The following is a 26,113-nucleotide window of genomic DNA, read 5'->3' on the forward strand; positions in this document are numbered from 1 at the left end:
TGGCCCAGAGCTGGCAGCATGAGCTGCGGGTGTGGTCACCGTGCTTGGAAGGTGGCCCGGGCTGACCCTGCAGGTGCGGGCCTGTTCCTGCCGCGGTGCCCCTCCCTGGGCTGGGGTCTCCCTGGGCTGGGTCTCCACGAGGCTCCTCCCAGCCTTGCCCATGAAGTCCGGCTCAAGTCTGGGGTTGGCCGGATGGTTTCTCAGCCCTGGCAGAGGCATCTTGTGCCATCCCAGCTGCTCCGAGGCTGCCTCCCACTGGGACCGGGCCTTCCCTAGGCGACTGCCCCATCTCCCTGTCCTTGCCCCAAGGAGCACTGCTGCGAAGCACAGCCAGGGACAAAGGGCCGTGGCTGGCAGGGACCCGCGAGGCACCTGGCACCCACGGGGGACATTTTGGGATGGCCCCGCCTGACCCGCTGGCCTATGAGGATGCAGCGGGATGTTCTCTGCTAAGTCACGTCCTGGAGAGCTGCAGCCTTCCCAATACAGAGAGAAGCTGGAAAGTGCAAACTCACCTTCACAAGCAAAGGAAAGCCACACGGCTGCTTCCACATCCCAGCATCTAAGAAGCTTAAACGCATGAACATACTGCACCTGGGCTTGGCCTAAACTGTGCTTTTTGTGTGGGTTTCAGAGAAGACGGATGCCTGCTCTGTATATCAGAGCCTCGTAAGATACATCCTATCAGTGAGGAAGTGAGCGAGCGTCTGCATGAGAGCCTGGGAGTCTCGCCCGTGGAGGGAGCCGCACAGGCCCAGTTCACACTGTTGCCCGTGGAGGGAGCCGCACAGGCCCAGTTCATGCTGAGAGCACGTGTTCCGGGCTCACCCTGCGCCAGGTGGCCTCTGGCTGCCTCCTGATGATATCAGCCACGCGGGGCTGGGGTGGAGGTGGCGAACGGATGGGCTCAGGAAAAGGGCAGCTCATTTTCAGGCTAAGCAATGGTGCACCAGAAACACCAATCACTTGAGGGTGAGTTTATGAAACTCGTTACAAAGAGCAGAGTGTGGAAGGCGAGTGCTGGCCTCAGGGCCGGCTGGCTTTACAAAGCATATTCCCACAGAGCAGGCTGGCTGCGGTGTCCATGGCAGTCCCATTGTCCATGGTGGCTGCCCCATCGTCCACGGCAGCCCCATCGTCCATGGCAGCCCCAGTGTCCACAGCAGCCCCATCATCCACGGGGACTGTCTGTGGAGGCGGCGCGCAGCGGTCAGCGGCATGCAGAGCTGACAGGTAAACTGTCCCCGCAGACCCGGGCCTCACATTTGTGTCCTCCGTGGAAGGCAAGGAGGGCCTGTCCCGTGCCTGGTGCTGTTCTGGGGCCCAGCTTCTCCCTGATGCTGCTGCAGAGAGTCTGCCTCGGTAGCAGTGGCGTTGGGAGCTGAGTCCTGGAGGGCGGCTTCCGCCCCAGGTGAGCACGACGTTTCCAGGCCCCATGCAGGTGCCAATTCTGGCCACAGACGTAGGCAGTGAGCTGGGCAAGCCTCTCCCCCAGGACCTCCCCTCCCAAAGCCCCTGCCACGGCCATCGTCAGCCAAAGAGTGTTCGGCACAATCCTGGCCTCTCTTAAAGAACCCCCAAGCCTGGAAAATGGGCTGCCATCCCTACACGGCAACAGGAGCCAGGACGTGAGTGGGCTTCACCAGCCGCAGCCCCTCGAACGGTTCCTGTTCTAAAGCCCCAGCCAGGTCTATGCAGCCCCAGGGCAGGCAGAGCCCCTCACCCAGGGTGGACCTGGGGGCTCCTCACAGCTCTTAATGGCCCCGACCACATCCTTCTCCCAACGTAGTCCCCTTGGCTGCCTTGGTGTGGCCTGGCTCCCGGGGGACAGCTGGGGTCTTCAGGGCCCCCTTCTGCTATAAGAGGTGACAAGATCTGAGAATGAAAATCGGCACGAGCGACACGGCGGCAGACACGAGCCTGCCCCATCCGTTGGCTTCCTGTGTGGTTGGTGCCCGGCAGCTCCTGGCTCCTCAGGGGCTCTGTCTGCAGCACAGGCAGCACCTGGCGGGGGGGTGGGGGGCCTGGGGGCAAGAACGGGGACCTGGGGATGGGCAGGCAGGGGGGCAGGGGGCAGGCCCAGCCCTGTGGCTTTAGACAAGTGGGGTCACTGCTATGGACGGAATCGTGTCCCCTCAACCTCATGTTGAACCCCTAACCCCCGTCCGCGTGACTCTACTTGAGAATGGGGTTTGCAGGAGGTAACTGGGGGTTAAACAATGTCATCAGGGTGGGGCCCTGATCCAACGGGACTGCCGTCCCACGAGGAGGAAGAGACAAATCGCCTGCCCTGCCACGTGAGGATATGGCAGGATTTTGGCTATCTGCAACTTGGAACGGTCCTCACCAGAACCCGACCGTACCAGCCCCAACCTCAGACTTCCAGCCCCCAGAGCTGTGAGAAATGAATGTCTGTTGTTTACAAGGTGCCTGGCCGGTGGTGCTCCACTGTGGAAGCCCCAAAGGCTGAGACAGTGCCCTGGACCCCCTTCTTCCGCCAACAGTAACATCTGGTCCCCAGGTGGCGTCGGGGGCGGGGAGATCTAGCGCCGAGCTGCCTGCAGGCTGCAGGTGCCGTGCACAGCAAGGAATGATCCCAGGACAGTTCACTTCTCCCCCAGGCCCGCATTTTTATGCAACCTCGTGTTGAGCTTGAATTACTCTACCAGGTACACGCTACAGTACTGGACAAAAGGGGTTTTGTTCAAAGTCTAAACCCCTGGAAAACAAAGATCAGATTGTCTTCTGTTTGCTGTACGACAAGAGTCCAAGTTTTGCCATCAACATAAACAACCAGGAATGACACCTCCGGGGCATGACTTTTCTCAAACAATGAAAGAAAACAGCGGATAGAGCTGCCTTCTCACGGTCCCTCGAGGCTGAGAGGGCATCATTTCTTCATGTTCAGAGCCAAGATCAGTTTCCAGAGCAGGTGAGGGAACCACAGCCCACCAGGGGGGTGAATCTGCACCAACCAGGCACCGCCTGATGTGGGAGACAGAGAAGGGTCCTTCCGAACTCCATCCGCCTTTGGGAATTCGTGCTCTCTCCCCCACTCTTCACTGGCGTTCCTGCTGAAGCGCATTCCAAGGTTTCCAGGAAGGCACGATCTTCCGGAGTCACAACCACGTGAGTCCGGTGAGTACTCCAACCACGCACGCCACAGACCTCCAGGCTGAAACCGCAGCTCTGTGGTGGCTGACAACCGTGGCTAATCCCGGCGATGTGTCCAGGACGGACCCAAGTGCTTTTGTTCATGATCTCACTTTGCCCCCATACCCATCCTGTGCGTCCGTGGGGGTGAGAGAATTCCCTCTCCCTCAGGTTTATCACGTTGACCCCGATCAACATCGGTGGAGGGCCTCCTACACATACAGAAGTGTGAAAACAGGCACAGAGCTCAGCTACTTGATGGGGGTCTCAGGTGGCAGCGACGGAGCCAGGATGGTACGGCGGTGCAGGGAAACGTGAGGGGAAGCGCGAGGGGGGCGTCAGGCTGTGGGGTGTCCATGGACGCAGCTGCTCCAGGGCACGGTGAGGCGGGATCTGTTGCCCATTAGGCTGATGACAGAGGACGCTCCCACAGACCACACAAGCCAAAACACATCCGTCGGCTTTCGCCAATCCTCACCTGGGCTGCCCGCCGTGTTCTGTGGGGCACGTGACTCACGCTCCCAGGCAGCTGTGGAACCAGGCATTGCCATTCCGGCTGGAGCCACGGAGCCACGGTGGGGCGGCAGCATGGCCAACGCCGGCCGGGGGCGGCTCCACGTGGACAGGCGGATCCCTCCCAGGTGCGCGGCCAGCGTCGCCAAGCTCAGGGCGCTCCTCTTGCCGCACGCATGTCCCAGAGCGCAGGCTTCCTGGCGCCCAGCCTCCCCACTGACTCACACCTCCTGGTTGGTTTTTGGTGGCCCGTGGCCCTTAGATTTCTCAACAAGCCCCTTCCCACCCTCTCATCCCGTCTCAGGCTCCTGGCCCTACCCGCCTTCTGGAGCCGGACTCGCCCAGGCCCAGGTGCACCCGTTGGATGCTGAGCCCCGTGGCTCTTTCACAGCAGTCTGGATCCCGACGCTGGTTCCCTAATTTATTTTTCTCATCTCTGATTTCTGCAGGAGCAATTTTCCACCCCAAATCCCTCCCACTTTAAAACAGGCTCTGAGGACATGCACGGCCTGAATGTCGGGTGGCTAGGATGCCTGGCGTCTTGCTGGGGGTGGTTTTTGCGAGCACATCTCCGGCCTCCCTTTCAGTTGGAGCCCTTCTTCTGACGTATGGGGAGGTCTCCTGGGAGGCCTGGTGGGGCCAGCACCCTACAGCACGTGAGAGAGAATTCCCTTCCCTCAGGTTTACAACGTCGACAGTGAGGATGAGAACACGCTTCCCTCACTTGCTGTCTGAAGAGCGAGGCAACCGACAAAAACTGAAATTTAATAAAAGCTGCCTCCCCCGGATGGTTGTGGGGCTTTCAGTAGAACAGGGATGAGGGGCCCCCAGGCCGCTGTTCACAGGTGGGGCCAGCTCAGCTCCAACCCTAGAAGCACTTGGCAGCTGGGCTCCCAGAATTCTCACCCCTGTGGCGACCTGGAGCGCGGTGCAGGCCACGCTGTGGGCTGGAAATGTCAGCGTCATCCGCTGTGTTTGAAATCAGGTGGGACTTCTAAGCTGGGGCAAAGCTGGGCTGAGACATCAGTGTGGGGTCCCGGCTCGAGCCCCACAAGCTGCAGAAAGGGGAGGCCACCCTGTTTCCTGCGCAGGACAGGGCACGGAGTGTGGGTCGTCTGCATTTTAGGCCCTTGGAGGGCACACGAGGGGTGCCAGGAGAATCTCTGCTTTGAGAACCCGTGACCAGGCCCTGGTGCATCACGGCGCCCACAGCCGACACATGGCAAGTCTCTCAAGGCTGAAACCCGGAGCACCGCGAGGCCGGGGCTGACCTGACGTTGTCGGGAGGCAGCCGCCACAGTGGCAGGATCAGATGAGGGAACGCGGGAGCCATGCCTGGGTGTCTGAGGTGGGCAGGTTCACTCTGCAGTGAGAGCCGAGCTCAGGCCCAGCCCCAGGGTGCCTCCAAGTGTGTGGGGTGAGGGGAGAGGAGGGGAAGAGGCTACAGTTGTTCGAGGCCCACCCAGGCTGTGCTTTTGGCCAATGGCGGTGAAAGGGCGATTTGGGGCCGCTGAGCATCTGCAGAGACCTCACGAACTTCACTGTCTCAGGATCAAGCTTTACGTGCAGTGGACTTGGACAAAGTGAGCTGGAAAGTCCAGGGAAAAGGCAGAATGGGAAACCCCTGGGAAGGGGAGGCTGCTGGGCTGAGCGGAAGGGCATGGAGGTCGGGCAGCGGCCCAGGACTGCTTGTCTGCAACCAGGTGGATCCCTTGCGGGGTGCTCCGAGCCCCTCCGCTCACACAGCCCCAGCTGAGCTTACTGGGGGCCTCGGCCACGCCATCTGGAGGGGGCTTCCTAGAGGGGCCCGTCCTGCTGCCTGGGAAGCACCAGCGGAGACAAGCCCCCAGCTGTCGACCCTGGGCGGTGGACCTCAGTTTCACAGCCGCCCCCGCCCCACGGCTCACACCCTGAGCAGCTCTCTCCCGTGACGATCTCTGGGGTGGACCCAAGGCCACAGGACCCCGGCTCCCTCTGTACCAACACCTCTCCGATGCCACGGTTACTGCTGGATTTAATAATCCATTGCAAACAGGGAAGTAATGGAATCTATTTCCCTTTCTACCCCTTGAGGCAGAAACAGATTCTCAGGCCTAGGTCATCATTGCAGGGCCACCAGAGGGGCTGATTAGTACCGGGGGAGGCAAGCACGTCTTCCCTTCTTCGTGACGTTTGAGTCTCCAGCTGGCTCCTGTCTGGGCTCGGGGCCCATGCCCACCCCCGGTGAGGGACCCCCAGATCCCGAGGCAGATCTGTTCTGACGCCTTCGCAACCTGGACGTCATGTTCTGTGGTCAAAGCTGTTTCTGTCCCTGGGTCATCACAGCAGCCACTCCCTGTCACGGGATGACCCTCAGCTGGACCGCGTGTCCCGAGGAAGGGGGCTCTGGCCACGAAAGGGACCCCCACAGAGGCAGGGCTGGCTGTGTGTTCCCACGGGGACCTAGGGCCGGGAGCAGCTTCTCCTGGGCACTGATGGGGGAAGAGCTCCGTGTCCCCAGCTCAGGAGCCCTGGAAGCGTTTCCAGGTAACCGACTAAAACGATTTCAGACAAAAAGACCTGGCATTTGTCATGTTTTATTTTCTCGCTTAAAAAAATGCTGACTTTGGTAGGTAATTTTGAGTTTGTAACTTGGTTTTCTTTCTCCAAAGTGCCCGTGGCCCGCCACGGGACAAATACCCAGCCCTGCCTGCTTGTATCTGGGGGCACAAGTGCACCCCTCACGCAAGCTCCAGGCCACGCGGACGCCGCCTTCTAACCAGACCTGGGCAGGGTCCCTGCGTTCCAGGTTCGCCTCTCTCCACCTTTAATGCTGACCTGCTGGAATAACCTCTCGGAACTGCCAACCTTCCTGGCACCAGATCATCCCTCAGCCCTCCTAACGCGCCTTACGGGAGATTAAATTCAGGCGCAGTTAAACAAAAACAGTGACAGACAAGCCGCTCAGGAAGCCTCTCTGTGGACGTGTGTGTTCCAAACAGTGACAGACAAACTGCTCAGGAAGCCTCTCTATGGACGCGTGTGTTCCAGCCTCTTTAACTGCAGACAACGTTTTCACTTTCCTCACCGGGCAGCAAGCCGGGATGTCAGGAGGGGCGGCCGGCAGGATGCCCCGAGGACTATGCCTGCTCCGTTCATGGGGCTCATACATTCTGCTGGGAACTTCTCCCCATGTAATGCCTGCCCCCAGCAGGGAGGGTGAAGGGAACTCTCCCCCTGGGCCCCATCACAGACCATCAGCCAAAGGCGTCAGCCCCACCCAAGCCCAGGGGCCCCCTGCACTCAGATGCCTGATTCCGGAGGCTGAGCTTTGGGTCAGCCTTCTGACCCGACCTTCTGACGAAAGGAGAGACTCGAGGCCCCCTGAAGACGGGAGGCGGGGCTGGGACAGGGGCTGTGGACTGAGTTCATCTTCAGCCAAGTCATCACAGGACGCCTTCGGCGCTGAGATGAGGAGTGCGGGCGGCTGGTGGCCAAGGCGTGTCCCCAACCCGCCCCCCACAAGCACCAGACACCTCGGGCACCTGGATTCCAAATGCCTAGAGCTCTCGGAGGGGCCTCCCTGTGCTGCCTGTGGGGACGGCAATTTTGAAAGAAACCCTAAAATGAGACTTGACTTTACAAACGTGTACGTGAAATGAATTCCACAGCTGGAGTTTAAGTGGTTTCACTGTTGTCATCCTGTGCATGTCAACAGTACATTTCACCACCCTAGGAGTCCGCCCCTCACTGCCGTGACCCCCGGGCGTGCAGACCCGAAGCTCATTGGCACAGAGGATACCTAGACTGCTAACGATCCCATGACGACGGCGTAGAAAAGGGAAAAAGCCAAGAGCAGCTTTGAATCAGGCCGGTGCTTGCTAACCAGCTGTCTTCTACCCACACCCACCCGTCCTGCCTCCACCTCCACGGTCTGTGGAAGGAGAGCTGACAACTATCTCTCGGACCATGTGGCAGAAGCCTTCTGAGCTGGACCCCAAGACACAGATGCACAGCACGGAGGACGCAGGTCCTGGAGTGGCCTCGGCGTCCTCAGACCCAGCCGGGGTTGCAGAGGCAGGAAGTGCAGCGGGAACGCGGGACGGAACACGGATACCTGGGTGCTGGTTTCCATTCGTTCATTTATTTATTTAAGAACCACACTGACAGTGGCCTCGAGGTAGGCATAGTGTCAACAGTGAGGATCTCGCCCTGCGGCAGCCTGGGGGCTCTGCCTGAGGGGCTCACAGTCTGGTGCAGGTTACGGTCACAGCCCCCAGGACCAGGTGGGGTGATAGGGAGCCAGGGAGCCCTGGGGGCTGGTAGGGCTGGTCAGTGTGCTTGTGGGGACCTGGGATGGTCACCCAGGGACCATCGTGCTATGTCCAGGAGAGAAGAGACGATGGAGGCAAAGAGAGGGAGGACGGGTGAAGGCTGGTGCCCAGGGCGAGCCTGGGGAACCCGGCCTGCGTTGAGCCATGCTGGGGCAGATGTAGGGTGGAGGGTGCAGCCAGGACACTGGGCAGGGGCTCCAGGAGAGACGTCCACACCGGGCACGGAGCTGAGAGGGGAGCTGGGGCCGACCGAGGCAGGAGTGCAGCTGGTAGGACAGGACGGCCGGCTGCCGGGTGGGGTGTGGACTGGAGGTAGCAGGAGCGGCTCAGCCCCACCGGCTTCATGCTTGGCCACGGTCCTGGGGGCCTCCACCTCCCGCCTGTGAAGGGCAGGTACGCTCCCCGCACGCCCCTTCTGCCTCTGAGATGTGTGATCTGTGCTAAACTCAGTGCTGCTCAAACCCATGGTGGGGACTGCTGCGTGCCGAGCAAATAAGAAAAAAATTAATGCACTGCTCTGGAAAGCATTCTTCTCTATAAGGCCTAGGTTTTCTTTAAAACATTCAATTTCTGGTCAACCATGCTTGAAGTTTAATTAGGACACAATCATTATATTTTCAGAAAAAGATGAAATATTTTCTTCTGTAAGATATATTGTACTTTGTTCCAAGAATGGGTTGGGCTGACTAAGTGTGGGCGGCACAGACCACGTAAACCCCAGGGGGTCACAGAGCATGAGGCCCTCCCCACAATCCTGGGGGTCCCAGAGCATGAGGCTCTTCCCCACAAGGGCTGGGCTGGGGGCTGCACGTCACCCCTACAGCTCTGTCTCACAGACACTCTCAGGATACAGCGACTTTACAGCAAAACCCCATTTTCCACATCTTGAGAGGCATTTCTAGAGCTTGCCTGATAAAACAGGGAGTCCCAACAGTTTGGTGTGAACATGGGGATTCAAGGGCTTTCTTAGGATCTGATCTATTACAAATGCTGTTTACATTCAGAGAAAATGGAAACCTTCAAAAACACACTGACTTCACTAAGAGAACGCGGCTCCTTTTGCAATTAGTTCCCAGTGTGTAATTTCCCTCTCAGATGATAGGAATCTCTGCAGTTTTTAGAAAAAAAGCAATATAAAAAGATTGTTGATGTTAGTTAAGCTTACCCAAAATACAGTAAAATTCAGGATGACAGCTAACTGTCCTCTCCGAGCTGGGGGGAGTGGCCTATACCCACAAAGGAAGCCCGAGATGGCGTGGGGGACGCCTTTCTCTTCTACTGGTTCAGGGACTGAAAAAACAAACTCGACGGTATTTTCTTTAAGAAAACACCCTAAAGGTTAAAAAGATAAGATTTTTTTTTTTTTTTTTTTTATGAGTGAAAAGGAGCCATTCCCACGGCGGGTAAGGGGCAGGCAGGTTGAGGAGAAGGTGCCCTAGCCTGGATGCCCGTGGTCCCAGGAGATGAAGTTATCCCTGGAGAAGTGTCTCGCGGACGTCTGCCCAGCACAAAGCTCATTCACCGTCCTTAAAGACCACATCAGGACTATAGGCTTAAAAGCAAAGTTTATTCCTAAAGGTGCCTGCAAAATAGCTATACCTATTTGCCTTTTCACCTTAAGCAGCTTTAGGGTGCAAATGCACACCAGGACCCCCTCAGTTTTTTGGAGCAGAAGAGCCATGTTTTCCCCTTGGCTGTTATACATTCGCAAGAAGCAAAATAACCGCGACTATCTGAGTATGCAACCCCCGACCCCCACCCCCAACAGGGATCAAGGAAAATGCATCCGAAGCTTCCCTTTTCCTTTCCTTTTCGGGGCATCGATGACTCGGTCTCACTAACGGGACATCACACAGTTAAACGTGCAACACGCCACGCTGCTTTACGGCGACGTCGTTTCTGCGTCTTTAGAAAAAGCACCCCACGCGCTCATGTTCACGGCTTACGGTTAGAAAGATGGCGTTACCGTTGGCGGGAAGGTAGGTGAAACGCTGGTACTGGCTTCGCTTTCTCTTCCCGTTGCAGACGTAGAAGCTGACGTGAACGGGGCTGGTTATCCTCTGATTCCGAAATGGCGGGATCTCAACCACCAGAGAATTCTAGAGGAGAAGGGCACACAGGAGGCACAATTAGCACCGGGCAGGTGACGGCTGCTGCGCCACGGCGGCCACACAGCAACCCAGCGTTTCCACGGCGGCGCCACGGTGGCCACACAGCCACCCTGCGTTTCCATGGCGGCGCAGGGCTGCTGTGACGGTAAACTCCCGACCGGCCACCTGGGCAGTCCAGAAGCAGCCGATGACAGCCCTGGACGCTCTGCGCCAACTGCACACGCGTGTGGACATGCACACTCACAGGGAAGGGGCTGCCCTTGGCTTCTTGCACACCTAGGAGCCAAGAGGCTTCCTCAGAGCAGCAGAGCAGACAAGACCAACCTGAGACTGAAATCTTGTCAATATGGGGAAAGAAGCCAGGAAAAGAGAAGCTGTAAACAGAACTGGGACCGGGTGCCTGAGGGTGGAGGTTGACCGGGGCCACCTGGGCAAGGGGCCTGGTGGGGACACAAAAGGCTCTGCCTGCTCCGATGCCAAAGGGTTGGTGACCTTCAGAAGATGACCCAAGGCCCCGCCGCCAGCCGCTGTGTGATGGAAGTGCTCGGTGGCCCAGCACCTGCTCAGGTGACTACAGTGAAACCCGGAGGAGCAGGTGCTTCCTGGAGACGCGGTCTCTGGGGAGGGCCTGTGTTTGTCACATTTGACGATGGCCGAGGTCCTCAGTCAGACCCCAAATTCACTCCAACTGAGGAAGAGAGGCAGACCCTGACCCCCGCAGACCCCGGGGTGGGAACAGCCAAGGGCACGGAGGCACAGACAGCAGAGGGCGGCGTGTGGAGGCTGCCGTTACCTTTTCATGTTTTTAATATGAGAACCAGGAGCATGTTTACAAAACTCATGCTCTTTCAAGCATACACATGAAACACAAGCCATGGGGTGTGTGGCGCTGTTCGCAGAGGTTGGGGCTGGGTGGGGGGCTGGGACACGGAGATCCCGACCGCGTGCTCAGGCCCCAGCATTATTCAGGGCCCTAATGACCCTAAATGACTGGGGTGATGCAGGCATCCCTGCCGAGGGCAGCACTTGGTATGTGGGGAGAGGGTTGGCAGGAGTCGCATCTATAAAGTTTCGTTTTTATAATCGTATGACTTAGTTTAACAAGGAGGAGAAAAATCCATTGTATTAATTCTTTTGTTAAAATAATTAATTATAGCTCAGCACCTAACTTATTAGCCAAATTGATTGAATCATGTTAACAATGAAATCTTAAGAATGTTAAAGACAGAAAACTGAAGATAACTTCAGGTCCAGGTTCTTTCATTTACAAATAATGAAACAGCTGAGGCCCAGACACCGATGCAGAGGGGCCATGCCCTTCCCGCACCCCTCCCCCCACCCACCAACCGGGCGCTGTGCCCGGGGGCCACACTTTCTCCTGGCAGCAGGTCTGTGTTGTTTAATTAACTGCAGTTCATTGGGAAGAAGCAGAAGCCATGGCACATGGGCGTCTTCCTGCCTTTGCCTTGCATCAGAGCTGCCCTAGGAGAGCTGAAGCTGCCGCTGGAGGGGCCATGAGTGCTGTCAGTGCGCGGGGCCTGGGCTGCCCCCAGAGCACTGTGGGTCTGGGCTTCGCCCGGCCTGGCCATCTCCTGGGCTGACCCGGGAAGCTCTGGCCGCCCGGAGCCTGTCTCGGCGTTTGTACGGGGGATAAAGAGATGCTTCCTCCAAAGCTGTTTTCTGAATTCAGCAGTGCTCAGGGCAGCTGCGATGGAGTCAGCAGCTACACCAGGAGGGTCTTTAGAGCAGAAATAGCTGAGGGAAGAGACAAGAAGGAAACGTCTCACGGAAACCGAGACTGAAATAATAACAGGCCGGGAGGTACTCACGGGCAGCAGCAAGAGGAGTGGGGAAGCGGGGACCCCATGGGACAGGCTGGGGTGAAGGCAGGGACCCTGTGGGACAGGCTGGATGGGTGGAGGCGGGGACCTCATGGGGCAGGCTGGCTGGGCAGAGGCAGGGACCCCGTGAGGCTGGCTGGGCAGAGGCAGGGACCCCGTGAGGCTGGCTGGGCGGAGGCAGGGACCCCGTGAGGCAGGCTGGGTGGAGGTGGGGACCCCGTGAGGCAGGCTGGATGGGCGGAGGCGGGACCCTTTGGGGCAGGCTGGACGGTGCATGACCGTTTTCCTAGGTCCTACCTGACTGGATGGGCCTGTGTTGATGTGGGCACAGGCCAACCCACTTCAACTCTCTAAATAGACAAATTATATGACAAAAATACTATCTCCGTGGGAGCACTGCCACTTAAATACACAGAGAAGGAAGTGATAAAGAAGAAACACGGAAGAACAGGAAGGGAGAGGGAAACTCGTCCATACCGGAAAAAACACGGGCTCCAAACGGCACCAGCACCTACGCAACCTGCTTTAAACTCCACTGTTGAGATGAAGCTCATACACTTACTTACAGAAAGTACAAAACTCGTAGACATAGCACATCCCATTTTGTTTACAAAATATGCACAGGCGGGCACGGTGGTTCACAACTGTCATCCCAGCACTTTGGGAGGCCCAGGCGGGAGGACTGCTTGAGCCCAGGAGTTCAGGACCAGCCCAGGCAACACTGCGAGGCCCCATCTCTACAAAAATTTAAAACTTAGCTGGGCGGGATAGGGCACACCTGTGTCCCCAGCTACTGGTGAGGCTGAGGCATGAGAATTGCTTCAGCCCAGGAGGTGGAGGCTGCAGTGAGCTGCGATCAAGCCACTGGACTCCAGCCTGGATGACAGAGCAAGACCCTGTCTCAAAACTCACCAAAAAAAAAAAATATATATATATATATATATATACACACACACACACACACACAGAGAGAGAAACACATATATACACAATATAATGTAGTGTGTGTGTGTGTGTGTGTGTGTGTGTCTGCGTGAACATACACACACACAGCAGCAAATGGAGCAGGACGCATGCCCAATGCCAGCAGTGGTTATGTCTAAGTTGGTGAGACTACGCTACGTTTTATTTCCTTTTTTATATGTCCAAATGTCTACGATGAGTATGAAGTTCCTTTATGATGAGAAAAAATATGTATTAAAGCAAACTCCATTTAAGAGATTAAAAATGAAACAGTAGGCCGGGCACGGTGACTCACGCCTGTAATCTCAGCACTTTGGGAGGCCGAGGTGATCACCTGCAGTCAGGAGTTCAAGACCAGCCTGGACAACATGGTAAAACCCCGTCTCTACTAAAAAAAAAAAATACAAAAACATTAGCCAGGCATAGTGGCTGGTGCCATAAGTCCTAGACACTCGGGAGACTGAGGCATGAGAATCGGTTGAACCTGGGAGGCGGAGGCTGCAATGAGCTGAGATCGAGCCACTGTACTCCAATCTGGGTGACAGAGTGAGACTGTCTCAAAAAAACAAAAAACAAATAAACAAAAAAAAACCCAGTAAACTTGAAGTACATAATTTTTCACATGTGCTCTTAAGTTTCTTTTAAAACATACAGCTGTTAAGCTTCCTTCGAAATATGCCAGTGTCAAAAGTAAAACAGAAAATCACAGAGAATGTGGATGTCGTCTTGGCTGGGATTGTTTTCAATGAGGAAAGGCTCACGGCTCCTCCTGGCTGCTCTCCCTGCCTAGGGGGACAGGGCAGGCCAGCGGCTGGGCAGACCAGCTCCGGCATCGCGCATCCCCCATCCTGCATCCCCATCCTGCGTGCATGTGCAGGGCTGTTGAAGCCTGTGGAGACCCCGACAGAGCCAGGACTAGGGAGGGTGGGCAGCATGAGGCCAGGCACCAGGGTACACTGCCCGCAGGCAGAGGGACGGAGAGCCAGATGTCAGTGTACTCAGCGCAGATGCACAGCAGAGCAAGGGCAGCCCAGTGGGGAGGAATGAATCAGACACCCGGTGGGTGGGGAGGCCTGGCAATGACCCCATGAACAAAGGCTACCAGCCCCCTGGGCAGTTGCAAACACCCAGCCAGCGGGGAGCCACAGACCTTCTGGGCACAGGAAATGGCCATGGGGAGGAGAGGCCAGTATGGACACGGGAACGGGCTGCAGAGAGGAGAGGCCGGTATGGACACGGGAACGGGCTGCGGGGAGGAGAGGCCGGTATGGACACGGGAACAGGCTGCGGGGAGGGGAGGCCGGTACAGCAGCTCCGGCTGCCTCTGCCTGTGGCCGGCCGTTCCCAGGACCCTTCTGAGCACCCTGACTCGCTGGCTCTGCAGACAACGAGCCGTGTAGGCCGGGACTCCTTCCTCTGAACGCCGGCCTGCCCTGGGGCCTCCAGCTTTCCTTGAGGGGCTTCTCAGGTGAAGGCAAGAAAAGCGACAGCATTGAACTGGAGCCCTGTGAGTGCTGGGAGCTTCAGGGCAGGCCTGAGCACCACTGAAGGTGCAGGTGAGCTCACTTCACCCAGGGCCAGGGAGGAACCTTTTCCATCTGATAACCACTTTGAAAAGGTTCTGGGAAGGGGATGGGTCCTTGGGGGAAGGGCACCGAAGTCGCAGGGTGGAAGACGCTGCTTTCTGACAGAGCCGCCTCTCGGGACAGGGAGTGAAGGTGCCAGCACCGCTCTCCGTGGAGGCCACCAACCGTCCCACCAACATGAGACGACCTCAAGACCCCACCTCCCCACCCGGTGTCCTGTCCACCTGCCTCCAGCCGCCCGAGATGGGCTCTTCCCTGAGGTTTCTGAACGGATCAGCTTCCACCTGCACACTGAGTGGGTGCACAAGACCTCCCCGACCCACAGGGACACACACTGCTGAGCTCAGAAGCACGTTCATGTCTTCAAAACTCCCTTGTGAGCCATGTGGCATCTTATGTTGGCCTAGAGATTTCTACTGCTTTTATAGGACTGAATAGAACACTCAAAAAATCCAATGTAGGGATCAATCCAACTGTATCAATAATAAGTAAACATGAGTCCGGGCACGGTGGCTCACACCTGTAATCCCAGCACTTTGGGAGGCCGAGGCGGGCGGATCACCTGAGGTTGGGAGTCCGAGACCCGCCTGGCCAACATGGCAAAACCCCGTCTCTACTAAAATTACAGAATTAGCTGGGCGTGGTGGTGCATGCCTGTAATCTCAGCTACTCGGGAGGTGGAGGTTGCAGTGAGCCAAGATCACGCCACTGCACTCCAAACTGGGCAACAAGAGCGAAACTGTTTCAAAAAACAAAAACAAACAAACAAAACCAAACACCTAAAAATCAATGGTCTCCATGTGCCAAATACAAGACAGCGTCAGAGAGGATCCAAGACTCCACCCAAGAAGACGTTGCCTCCGAGAAACCACTTTAAACATGAGCACATGGATCACAAGCACAGGGACGGGAGAGACGCACGCAGCAGCCGGCACCGTGCAGGAGATGTGGGAGCAGCTACAGCCATCCAGACAAAAGGTCATCTCCAATCTGAGGATGGTCATTATCCTCAAGCACCCACCGCATGCACGCAGTGCCAGGGAAGCTGTGACAGGTGACTGGGGGTGCTGGAAACGGCCCAGTGACAACAGAAGCGTGACCTGGCCATGCGTCTGCCATGACCCCGCACACGTGCACCGCCCACTAACAGGCTGTGGCCAATCGCGAGTCCGGGAGCCACGCCCAGGCTCTTGTGCCTGAGACACTATCACAGGGGAGGTTGGCGCGATCGGCGGCCTCGGAGGACGGGGTGAGGAGTCCCCGCTGGGGATGCCGCAGAGCCCTGCCCTCGGTGCTGCGAGCAGGTCTGGGTAGGTGCAGGCCACCCCCCAGGAACTCAGCACATCACTGACTCCCAGGGGCCCACTCCGTGCCAGGTGACGGTGACAGCAAGGGGACAGCAAAGGGCGGGAGGGTCCGTGTGAGACGACCTTCCCTGGGCTGTCTCAACACCAGGGTGTGTGAGGTGGCCCTCGGCCTGTCCAGCACCGTCCCTGGCCGCCAGAGCTCTGACGTGACCCTGACACATTGGGTGACAGCACACGGTGCTTTGGCAAGTACTTGGTGATCCTGTTTGTTACTGGTTCTGTTACTCTATGCATTATTTTTGTTTCATTTTAACAAACAAGAACCCCAGCTTCCCGAGGCCCTGGGGACCCGCAGTGGCTCCAGCAGACCCCAGCCTCCCAAGCCCTGGGAACTCGCAGTGGCTCCAGCCACGCCAAAGGCACTCACCGGCTTGCACAGGTCACGGTCGGTTTTCGCTTCCATCTCCCAGACGTGGTGGCCATCTGGAAGAAAGGAGCAGGAAACGTCTGTGACTTTGTGTGGTGGGGAGCCCCCTCCCCAGATGCCCCCACGTGATCCAGACCCAGGGCCCTGAGCCAGGAGGGTGCCTTGTTCCAGGAGACCCACGTAGGCCCATCCCAGGGCTTTTGTCGAGGGCAGCACCTCAGGAGCCACGTGTCCTGGCAGGGCCCCAAGCTCAACGCCAAAGTTGCCCTGGGAGCCTGGGGAAGCTGAGGACACGCAGCTCAGGGCTTGTCCTGACCCTGGCCCGTGGTGGGAGGGACTAAAGGGCAGGGGCATCCTCAGGAATCCGTCCTGGCCCTGCATCTGCTGGCCTCTCACAGCCTCAGGACAGGTCACGGGAGGGTCTCCATGGCCTCGCCCTCTCCAGGGAGAGCAGGTGTGAGGGGGAGCAGGTACCCCATCCGCAGAGCATGTGCAGGGCGTCTGTGCGTGGACCTGGGGCCCCGCTTTGCAGTCCCCAGCCCAGCCTCCCAGGGATGCAGGAGGTGTGAGAGTGGTGATGGGGGCCGGGGGCTCCACACCGGGGTGCGACGCCTGCTCGTGCTGGGGGCTGCTCTGGTGGATGAGGGCCTGGCCGCCGGCCCTGCCTCTGCGCAAAGGAACCACTGGGTAAATGAGAAGAGCCTTCCTCTGACAACTTCTTGCCCATCAGGAGACAGAAATGCAAAACATGAGGTATTTTTAGCCTTTCCCCAGTGGCCATTTGCATGTTTTTAAAAAATAAAAAGGCTCCCAGAGGTGCAGTGAAAGGACGCGTTGTTCTCTCTGCTCCACGCCTGGCAGAGTGGGGGCTCCAGGCGCACACGGACCAAGGTGGCCCCACCACAGCCTGGGTGTGTGCACGACCTGGCCCCTCAGATGGGCTGCATTTGGGGAATTATTTCGAATTAACAGATGTCAATCTCCTACAGAGTCTCTTCCTGTCTTTTTATCTTCTCCAAAATAAAGTCTGTTCTCAAGATGAACAGTTACAGGTATACACACTTAAGTTTATCCTTATGCTCTGTCTCCAAAGAAGAAAATGTGTCTGTTACAAACCCTCAATTACTGATAAATCAGACAAAATCTCCTTTTTCTCTGTTACAGTGCCGGGCTGCTGCCTGGGTGGAGGGTGGAGAGGAAATGTGAGTCACACAGGACCCCAGAGCCGCCCAGCCAAGCCCTGGCCACGCTGGCCCGGGAGGCCCGAGGTCCCCACGCAAATTACCCACCCGATGAACCCACTCCATAGAGCCTGGCATCCATCTCTCCTCTAGGAAAAAATAAAGGAAACTAAAAAATACACTCAGTTGCGCTTGAAGGCAAGCAAGTCCTCCAGGCCCTGGAAAGCTCAGGAGCTGGGAAGAAAAGGCGTTTTCACTCCAGCACAGGTGCTGGTGCCAGTGGATTCCCAGAAGCCCCCCACCCAGACGCACCGCTCAGCAGCCCCTCCACCCCACTTCATAAAAATCCAAATCACTCGTGTGTTCTGGTTGTTTGGCACCTTTTAAAAATGACTTTTGAAGTTTTCTTATGACAAAGCCCATCTTTGGGGTGAGGCCCCATCCACACCCCACAAAAGGCTGTGATCCTCTGAAGCTCCCGGGCACAACAGGCTACAGTTTGCTCTCTGCCCAGCCCGAGAAGCTGAGAGTCACAGCTTCAGCTTCCCTAGGAATTTCCCTGAGGCTGTGCAGGCCTTTGGTGCTGGCAAGGGGAGGGAGGTTCAGTGACTGTGCTGAGCAAGAGGGACACTGAGGTGCAGGCAGGGCTAGGACGTCACATTTAACGACACCCCGAAGAGACACCATTTTTGCAGCCGAGGCCAACACAGCCTATTCCTCTCTTTATGTTCCGAGAAGGGAGAGGAACTCCAGCCGTCTCCCCCGCGGCCTCCTCCAGGTGGCTGCCCCGCAGTGGTGAGTCCATGAAAAGCAAATGGAACGATGGCATGGAGGCGTCTTTTTCCTCCCGTGCCTCGTGGGCCTGAAGGGAACCATCTTTGCTGGAGCAGCCCCAAGGGGAGCCACGTCTGAGTGTCCAGCCAGGCCCAGCTCAGCACCTGCCATGGAGCAGCCTCCACCGCACACCTGGGAGCGCCTGCACCCAGCAATTCCTGCGCAGGTGGGAGCAGATACGCTTAGACTTCCCCTAAAAGTGTGGGGAACCAACAAACATCCCTGCCGTCCTCGAAGACCCCGGCTGAGCCAGCGCCTGTGGCCTTCCCTCTCGGAGGCGGGGCCTCTCCCCGTGGTCTCCAACGTCTGTGGCCGTTTCACAGTCGACCAGGGTAAGGGTGAGGGCAGGCTTTCTGTTTCTGCTTAAGGATCATAAAGTAATTGTCGTTCAAAGGCAATATATATTCATGGCCAGAAATGTCTGTCTAGCAATTGCTTCCAGAACAAGACAGCGCTGAGGCTGTTGAAAGATGGAAACACCCTCGCATCTCAGGAAAGGAGATGTAGCACCGTGTCCCGCCGGCAAGAGCATCGCCATGGCGGCTCCCAGCTCCGTGGAGGCCCGGGCGGGCAGGGCCAGCCCCCGCACTGTTCAAAACTCAGCCTCTGGCAGGAAGGAAGGCAGCCGGTCCTGAAAGGGCCTTTGTGTTCAGCCTTATCAGAGCTCCGAGTCCTCAGTAGGAAACTGCGCGAGTGCAGGAGTAAAAATATTCCAGATCATTAGGGAATTCCCTGCAGTCTGAGTCATCGGAGGCTTCCCTGCCACACCCGCGAGGTTTCCACACAGGCAGGCCTGCAGCCCAGGAGCCTCCCAGACCGGCCAGGACCCGCCGCCCGGAGCCGGGCCACCCCCACGCCGGCGCTGACGCTGAGCCACTGTTTCCACAAAGAAAGCCACGAGGGCCGCTGGTGGAAGCAGCAGTGTCCCTGTGTCCCACAGCGCCCTCGAGCCCTGCACCCCGCGGCGTCCTCCTGCCCTAGGTCTCACAGCATCCTCGTGCCCTGCTCCCTGCAGCATCCTCGTGCCATGCACCCCACGGCGTTCTCATGCCCAGAAGCGAGCATCCCTGGGGTGTCTGTCATCCATCCCCGGCTCTCCCCCAGGAGTCTGCCCCAGCCTGGCTCCCAGAGGAGATCCTGGAGGGGAAACAGCCACCCGGCTGCACTGCACATCAGCCTGCAGGGTCTCACACAGAGCCACCCTGTGACCCACAGCCCTTTCACACTGAGGCATGCGCTCAGGAGACAGGCAGGCGTCCACACAGGACTCACGCACTGAGGTTCATGGCGGCTTTTCCACGATCATCTCTACAGGGTGGACATGGCCCAGTGCCATCGACAGATGGGTGTGGGCAGCCACACGGTGGGCTTCCCTCAGCCACAGAAAGACCCCATGTCCCGACCCGCGCCAACGAGGGGACCTGAGGACCCCACCCCCCGACCCACACCAACGAGGGAACAAGGAGGATGCCACGCTCCATGGAAGCTGCCAGGCATCGCAGCTGGCAGGTTGGGGTTCCCCAGCAGGCCAGAAGGAGCAGCCAGACCAGGTGAGGCCACGGCGAAGGGGCATCAGGGTTGTCGGGGCCGGGGCAGGGAAGGGAGAGCAGGGGTGGCCGCTCATGGGCAAAGGTTTCTTTCTGGGGACAAGAAAATGTTCTGAAATTGGTGGTGGCTGCGCAATTCTGTGAAGCCACCAAAACCCACTGAATTATACACTTTGAGTGAATTAAATGGTGTATAGATCACATCTCGATAAAGCTGACATAAAAAAGAAATTAGCCAACATGATCATAGGTGGTTTTGTCATGTGTGACCCCAAAAGGCCTGAGAAGGGAGGGGAGCCAGAAGCCCGGCCCCTCCTCCTGCAGTGGGGACTGACGTGATGCGTAGCCTCCCCACACCAGCGGGGCCCAGGCAGGGGGAGCCTGAGAGTCCCCCCTAGCACTATTCAGAATGCGGCTTGACGAGAACCGTGGGGTCATCACTCAATTCTAGGGGTCCTGGGCCATCTTGGGCCACTGAGCCATCCACAGGACATGAAGAAGAGATGGGCAGGTGTCTCTTCCCTGGGCGCTGCCCTCCTTGCCTTCCCTGTATGGTCTCTGGGAGCAAACAGAGAAGACTGGGGGTCAGCCCGGCCACCTGCCCTGCTCCCAAAGACGCCATGTGGTGACAAAGGTGCCCCAACTCTGCTGTCTCTTGGAGCAAGCAGCAACAGTGATGTCCAGGCGCCCAGCAGTGTCACCTCCACCCTGAAAACACAAATCTGGAAGATCTGCATTTGGCCTTTAAACTGTTGGGCCAGACACCTCTGAAGGTTTTGTCATTACGATGCTGCCTTCGGGGCTGGCATCCAACATCTTCAGGAGGCGACAGCTGAGCTGCTCCATACAGGGAGGTTGCCCGTGCCGCGGACGCTGGAGCTGGGAATTCCCAGCCATGTCCTCCTTGCTCATCCAGCCCCGTCAGAGGGCATGCCACGGAGATGCCACGGAGATGCCACAGAGGCGCCACGGAGATGCCACAGAGGCAGCCATCCCCGGGGTCCATCTCTCTCGGCCTACATCCCGCACAACTAAAACAGGCCACAGACCCCACCACCCACCTGGACTCCACCTCCCTCCTCAGCCTGCTCCTCTGCCCCAGGCCGAGACCTTCCACAAGGGACAGAGGAGGGACAGCAAGGGCCGAAAGGGCCAGTGCCACTAGGTCTGCCTTACACGGGCCCTGACTCTCACCTCCTCCCTGCCTGCGAGAAAGAACCAGACCCAGGAAGACGAGGAGCAGGGGCAGCTGGAAGAGGAGAGGGGCAGGGTAGCCAGTGGGCACTGATGCCTCTCTGGGGAGATTGGGGCCTGCAGGGACCTCGGGGCCTCCACGACACCCTGGGGTGGATGAACCTCCCCCTGGCCTTGCAGGAACCTGAAGATGAGCCCAGAGGGAGTGGCTTCAGACCTGCGGATCCTCTGACGTGGCTCCCTGGGCAGACAGGAGGGTCCTTGCCTGGCACTTCCTGCACCTGGACGACATGGCCTCTGCCTGGGGACCTGCACCCCCCACTCGCCGTGGTGAATGTGTGTGTCGTGGCGTAGGACCAGCAGCTGCCAAGGCCACGGTGATTCTGTGACAGCCCAAAGCCACGGTGGTTCTGTGACAGTTCCGTGTCCTTGCAAGTGTCCTGCCAGCTGCCAGCTAAGCTCTGTGGCTGCAGGGCAGAGCCTCCCAAAGCAACTGCCAGGTGCCTGTCAGAGCTTGTGGAAGACCCGGGAACCACACCGGTCACGGTCCCGTGGCAGCCTCGGAAAGGCCCGGGCCTTTGGTCCCTTTATTTAAAAAATAACAACATACACTTGGCCCAGATTTGGAGTCCTGGCCTTCCCAGTGAGGTGGGAGGCAGGCCCTCCGCCTGCTGTTGTGTGGAGAAATCTGGAAACCCGGCCTGCATCTCCTGCAGTGTGGCTAGTGCCTGCCCACAGGCCTGTCTTCTCCATGTGGTAACGTCCAGGGCCAGAGGATGGGGCGGCTGTGAGCCGGGGTGGCGAGCTGGGGTCCCACCATGTTGGGTTTGGGGTGAACCTGGCTGTCTGGGGTTTCTCAGGGAGGGCTCTACATGTGCTGGGCTGGGGGCCTCCAGGAGGTGCCTGGGCAGCTGCAGGGCTCTGGCTACTCGCTTCCACCACGCGGGCCCCCCGGCTTCCCGCATTTCTGTGTGTCTCCCTGTGAACCTGGGCAGGGCCCCTGGTGTGGTGGCTGGCACGGCACTGGGTCCAGGCCTGGGCCTAGGAGCCCTGGCACAGCCGGTCTCTGCTTCCCGGGAGCCCGGGCCAGCTGTGAGATGCCAGGCTGCCTCCCCAGAGGGGCCCCGGGAGGCCACGCAGAGGGGCCCTGATTACCTGGAGAAGGAGGCGCCGGCCATCCAGGCCCCAGCTGGCCTGCCAGTCATGGTGGCCACAGAAATGGCCACTGACGAGACCCGCAAAGCTCCACCCGCTGAGCCCTGCTTGCTGCGCGATCGCCGGCAAACGGAGTGGGAGTTTTCACCCCCGACGTCGTAGTGTGGCTTCCGTGTGGCGACGACACCAAAACAGGCTTCACTGATGTTTTTAAAAAACGGCACCAGAATAGACACATGACTTAAGAAAAGGAGGTTGTTCGGCTCCAGCATTAAGAACTGGCTCATGTTTGATGCATCCAAATCTCAGAAACTTGCGCTTTCTGTCTCATCTCAGCCAAGCTCTAGATGCAGGCTGAGCTGTTTCACGCGGGCGTTTTTTGGGCATTTCATTTATGTTGAACGTTAGTGTGTCCCTCAGCCACTTCAACGTTCACACGTGTACAGAGAGGTGCCTCACATCACACATCGGAAGAGAGACACGGTGATCTTTAACAGGAGGGGAGGGGTGCGGGTGTGAGGGCAGGGAGGGGTGCGGGTGGGAGAGGGGTGTGGTTCCCACTTCCTGCAGCTGAACCCCTGCAGCCTTGGAAACTGGGGGTTCTTCTGATGCTACCAGGGGCTTCTAAACTGTCACCCGGCCCTCGGCTCCCCACAGCCAACCTGCCTCCTGGACAAACATTCCGCACAGACTTTCATCATTGGAAAATACCGTTTTCCGAGAAAGCTGTAAACCAAGTCCTCGAAGAAAGGCTGACTCCGCCCCCGGCCTTTTGCGCCCCCGAGAGACCTGGGAGGAAGCTCCGTGGAGCGCATGCTGAGGCTCAAACACCCACCCTCCTCCCGCCCTGCTGGAGCATCCCAGAGGGACCCGGCACCCAGACTATGGCGAGCCATGCCCTTGCCCAGCCGGTTCCCTGCGGTGCAGCCCTGCTGCAGGGATTCCCTTCCTCAGGAGGCCCCAACACCAGGTTCTCCCAGCCTTCCAGGGCAGCAGAGCCACTCCATCCAAAACTTCCCAAAGCTCAGAGATGCTGTGAACCCACAGCAGCTGAAGGTGGCCTGGCCGAGACACAGAGGCTGAGCTGGCCTGGACAATGAGCTTCCTACGTACTCCAGAGAAGGCCAGGGTGGAGCCGACCCCAGCCTGTGTCCAGAGCCAACATTCACAACAGCTACAAGCGTCCACACCCTCGGAATAGCAAGACAGCGAGAGACGCAGGAGCCCTTCCTGGAGAAGCCACTTCAACTGCCCTACTGACAGATATCCTCAGCACGAACCTCCCAGGCTCACACCCGGCTGTGGTTCCATCTGCAAGAGCAGGTCTAAAACAGAACTCTCAACAGACCAGACAATCCCATCAGAAGACGAGAAGGCAACTGTGTTTTTAATTTAAATTCAGTTTAGTGGTTTCTCTAGTCCCAGGATGAGATGTGGGGCCTTCTGCTGCACCAACCTGTCACTGCACATCAGCACGTGCTGTAAGTGACGGCTCCCGCCTGAGAAGCCGGAAGTGGAGGAAGAAAATTATGTGGATATTTGTTCTCCGCTTTTGAAAACACGCAATGTGCCTGTGTGTGTCTGAATATGCAAATTATCTTATTCAACTATAAAGAATAAAATTATAAACGTGGTCTGGCTTCATCCCCACAGTATTCACAGCTTCACGTGCTCTCAAGCACAGCACCTATTCATTTACGGCTCGCCTGCTGTATACCAGACACCGGCTGGTGCTGGGAGAGGGTCAGAGACCCACCCTGACCTCATGGGACAAGAGGAGGACATGGGCAAACTGGCATTGCCCAGAAGTGTGGCTGTGGCAGCCCAGCTTAAGGGCAGAACAGGCAGCCCTCCAGCCTGCTGACCCCACAGCTGACAGTGATGATGAAGGCAGGAGGGGCTGCCTGTGGGGGCGGCCCCATGAGGCCAGGGCTGGTCCTGCATCCCCTTGGCTCCCTGCCCTTGTAGGCTGGTGGCTGCCCTTCCCCATGGCACTATGGCACCGACTCAGCGCAGTAACTCGGCTAGGGCAGGAGCTAGGACACCTCTGTTGACTGCGTTCGGCGGGGGCTCTGCCAAGGTGCCCAAGCCTCTCTGGGCAGAAGAAACCACAAGAAGGCTGTTCAGGCTTAGGCTTTGAGAGGCAGAACCTGGGAGCCACGGTTCTGGCCAGTCTTGGCCCAAGTGCCTCCCTACACTGTGAGCAAAGTGCTTCTCCGCCAACGCGTGGACACACACTGAAAGCTCTGAAGGGCAAATTATTTCAAAATTAGCCTCCTCCTGAGAAGGCACGGGCAATACAAATGCCTTCCTGATCACTGCCCTTAGTTGGTTTTCTCTATAATTTAAAACATGTTTTTCAATTATGCCCTGATTCTATAGGAAGCCAAGTTAGCCAAGACGTGAAAGACCTCTAAAGCCTATTGTGATTGAAGCACTTAAGTTTCCGACAAACTGTACAAATCAAGACCCCATTATCAAGGCTGAATGCCTCCGTGGTTTCCAGGGATCGGAGTAAGTGCAAAGAAATTCCAATTGGTAAATGTAAAAAAGAAAAAAAAATCACAAAACAGGCCTTGTGGGGGCGTGCGCCTCACCTGGCCCACCCTGGGCAGAGGCCCGGCAAGGCACCAGGAACCCCCAAAACCAGAGAGCTCACGGCAGGCTTTGCGGAGAGTCAGGCCCACTCTGCCTGAACCCCCTTGAGGGCTGGGCTAGGGTCCCTGTGCCCAGCTACACTGGTGCCCACTCTCCCTGCAATGCCAGTTTCCCGTCAGTGCAGCCCACTGTGTTCACACGCTCTGCTTGGAGCTGGCAAGGCCCCCCTCTGGGATGACAGCGCTGGGGCCCAGCATCTGCATGGAACTGACCTGGGCTGGGAGCCACTCTGTGAGCCCAATCTCCGCAGGACAGCGTCTCCCGCGGGCAGCACAGAACCACAGGCGTGACGGCCCCAGGAGGAACATCACTCCGAGGACGCCCCTGCTGCCCTTCCGAGTTCAGCCCCAGAGCTTCCAGGCTGGGCCAGCACAACACCTGGAGACAGGGGCGACCTGGGCCCTCGGGTCACAAGGGCCTCACACACACCATGGCCGTGGCATTAAAGACCACCCCAGCTCCCGCCATCTGCGGCACCCACACCATCCCTGCCTCCGACCTCAGGAATGCTGGTGGGAGGGGAAGGCCTGGAGGGGAGCTCCCTCCTGCCCTGCTGCTAAGTGACCCCCGAAGCGTCCATTCTCTGCAGATGGAGGACCCTGGCAAAGCCAGCAAATGCCTTTCGCACTCCTCTGCGTCCCCAGCCCGCGGGCTCCCTGCATATCAGCAGCGATGTGTGTGCAGTGGCCCCGGCGGCCCCAGAAATAAACATCCACCTCCTCCCTTCAGCAGCACAGCTGTCGGCTCACACAAAAACCCACAGCTGGACGCAGACACGGGCCACGCAGAGCCTCTGCTCCGTGCCGCAACCCGTAAGCCGCATCCTGGTGACTGTGCACAGGTGGGTCCCGCTCCACCGACCGGGAACCGGTTCCCACCAGCGCCGAAGCCCAGGCCGCAGATGGCCCCTGGTGAAGAGCATACCTGGGGCTTTCTCCACGAAAATGACCTTGGAGTCCTGCAGGAAGTTGTGGCCGGACAGGACCATCTTCTTCCCGCCCACGACTGGATAGCTGTCCGTGCTCTGCTTCTCCACCAGAGGCAGCTCCTGAGCCGAGCGCTGGGCTGCGTCAGAGGGAGAGGGGCAGTGAGGGCCTGTCCTAGGTGGGCGGCCCGGGGAACACGCGTGGCACCCAGCAGGTCACGTATGAGCCGACCCACCCAGAACAAGCACCGCCACGGCCTGCGGGCTGACCCCTGTGGATGCCGCTACTTCTAGGGTAGAAGCCATGCACACTTCATCCTGATGGTCTCCACCTCGTTCTGAAGAAGTCATCAAAATATCCTCCTAAGACTCAGCCAATTTCACTCAAATCACAGTCATCGCACA

General features: G+C 58.0%; 1 protein-coding gene across 5 annotated transcripts in view; it reads right to left on the reverse strand.

The window, feature by feature from the left end:
- The window catches only part of NFATC1 (nuclear factor of activated T cells 1), a 123,389-nt gene that overhangs the window by 43,938 nt on the left and 53,338 nt on the right, over positions 1-26,113 (reverse strand). For 4 of the 5 annotated variants that reach the window (XM_032152028.2, XM_032152026.1, XM_032152027.2 and 1 more), the window contains exons 6-8: positions 25,708-25,848; positions 16,215-16,270; positions 9,946-10,078 (exon numbers count right to left, since the gene is read on the reverse strand). In XM_032152028.2, the coding sequence (XP_032007919.1) occupies positions 9,946-10,078; positions 16,215-16,270; positions 25,708-25,848 (330 nt within the window). Of the gene's footprint in view, positions 1-8,857; positions 9,088-9,945; positions 10,079-16,214; positions 16,271-25,707; positions 25,849-26,113 lie in introns of those variants that run through there. The other variant, XM_032152029.2, reaches the window with a different exon arrangement.

The sequence above is a fragment of the Hylobates moloch genome, unplaced genomic scaffold (genome assembly GCF_009828535.3).
Source record: "Hylobates moloch isolate HMO894 unplaced genomic scaffold, HMol_V3 SCAFFOLD_5, whole genome shotgun sequence".
Taxonomy (NCBI): domain Eukaryota; kingdom Metazoa; phylum Chordata; class Mammalia; order Primates; family Hylobatidae; genus Hylobates; species Hylobates moloch.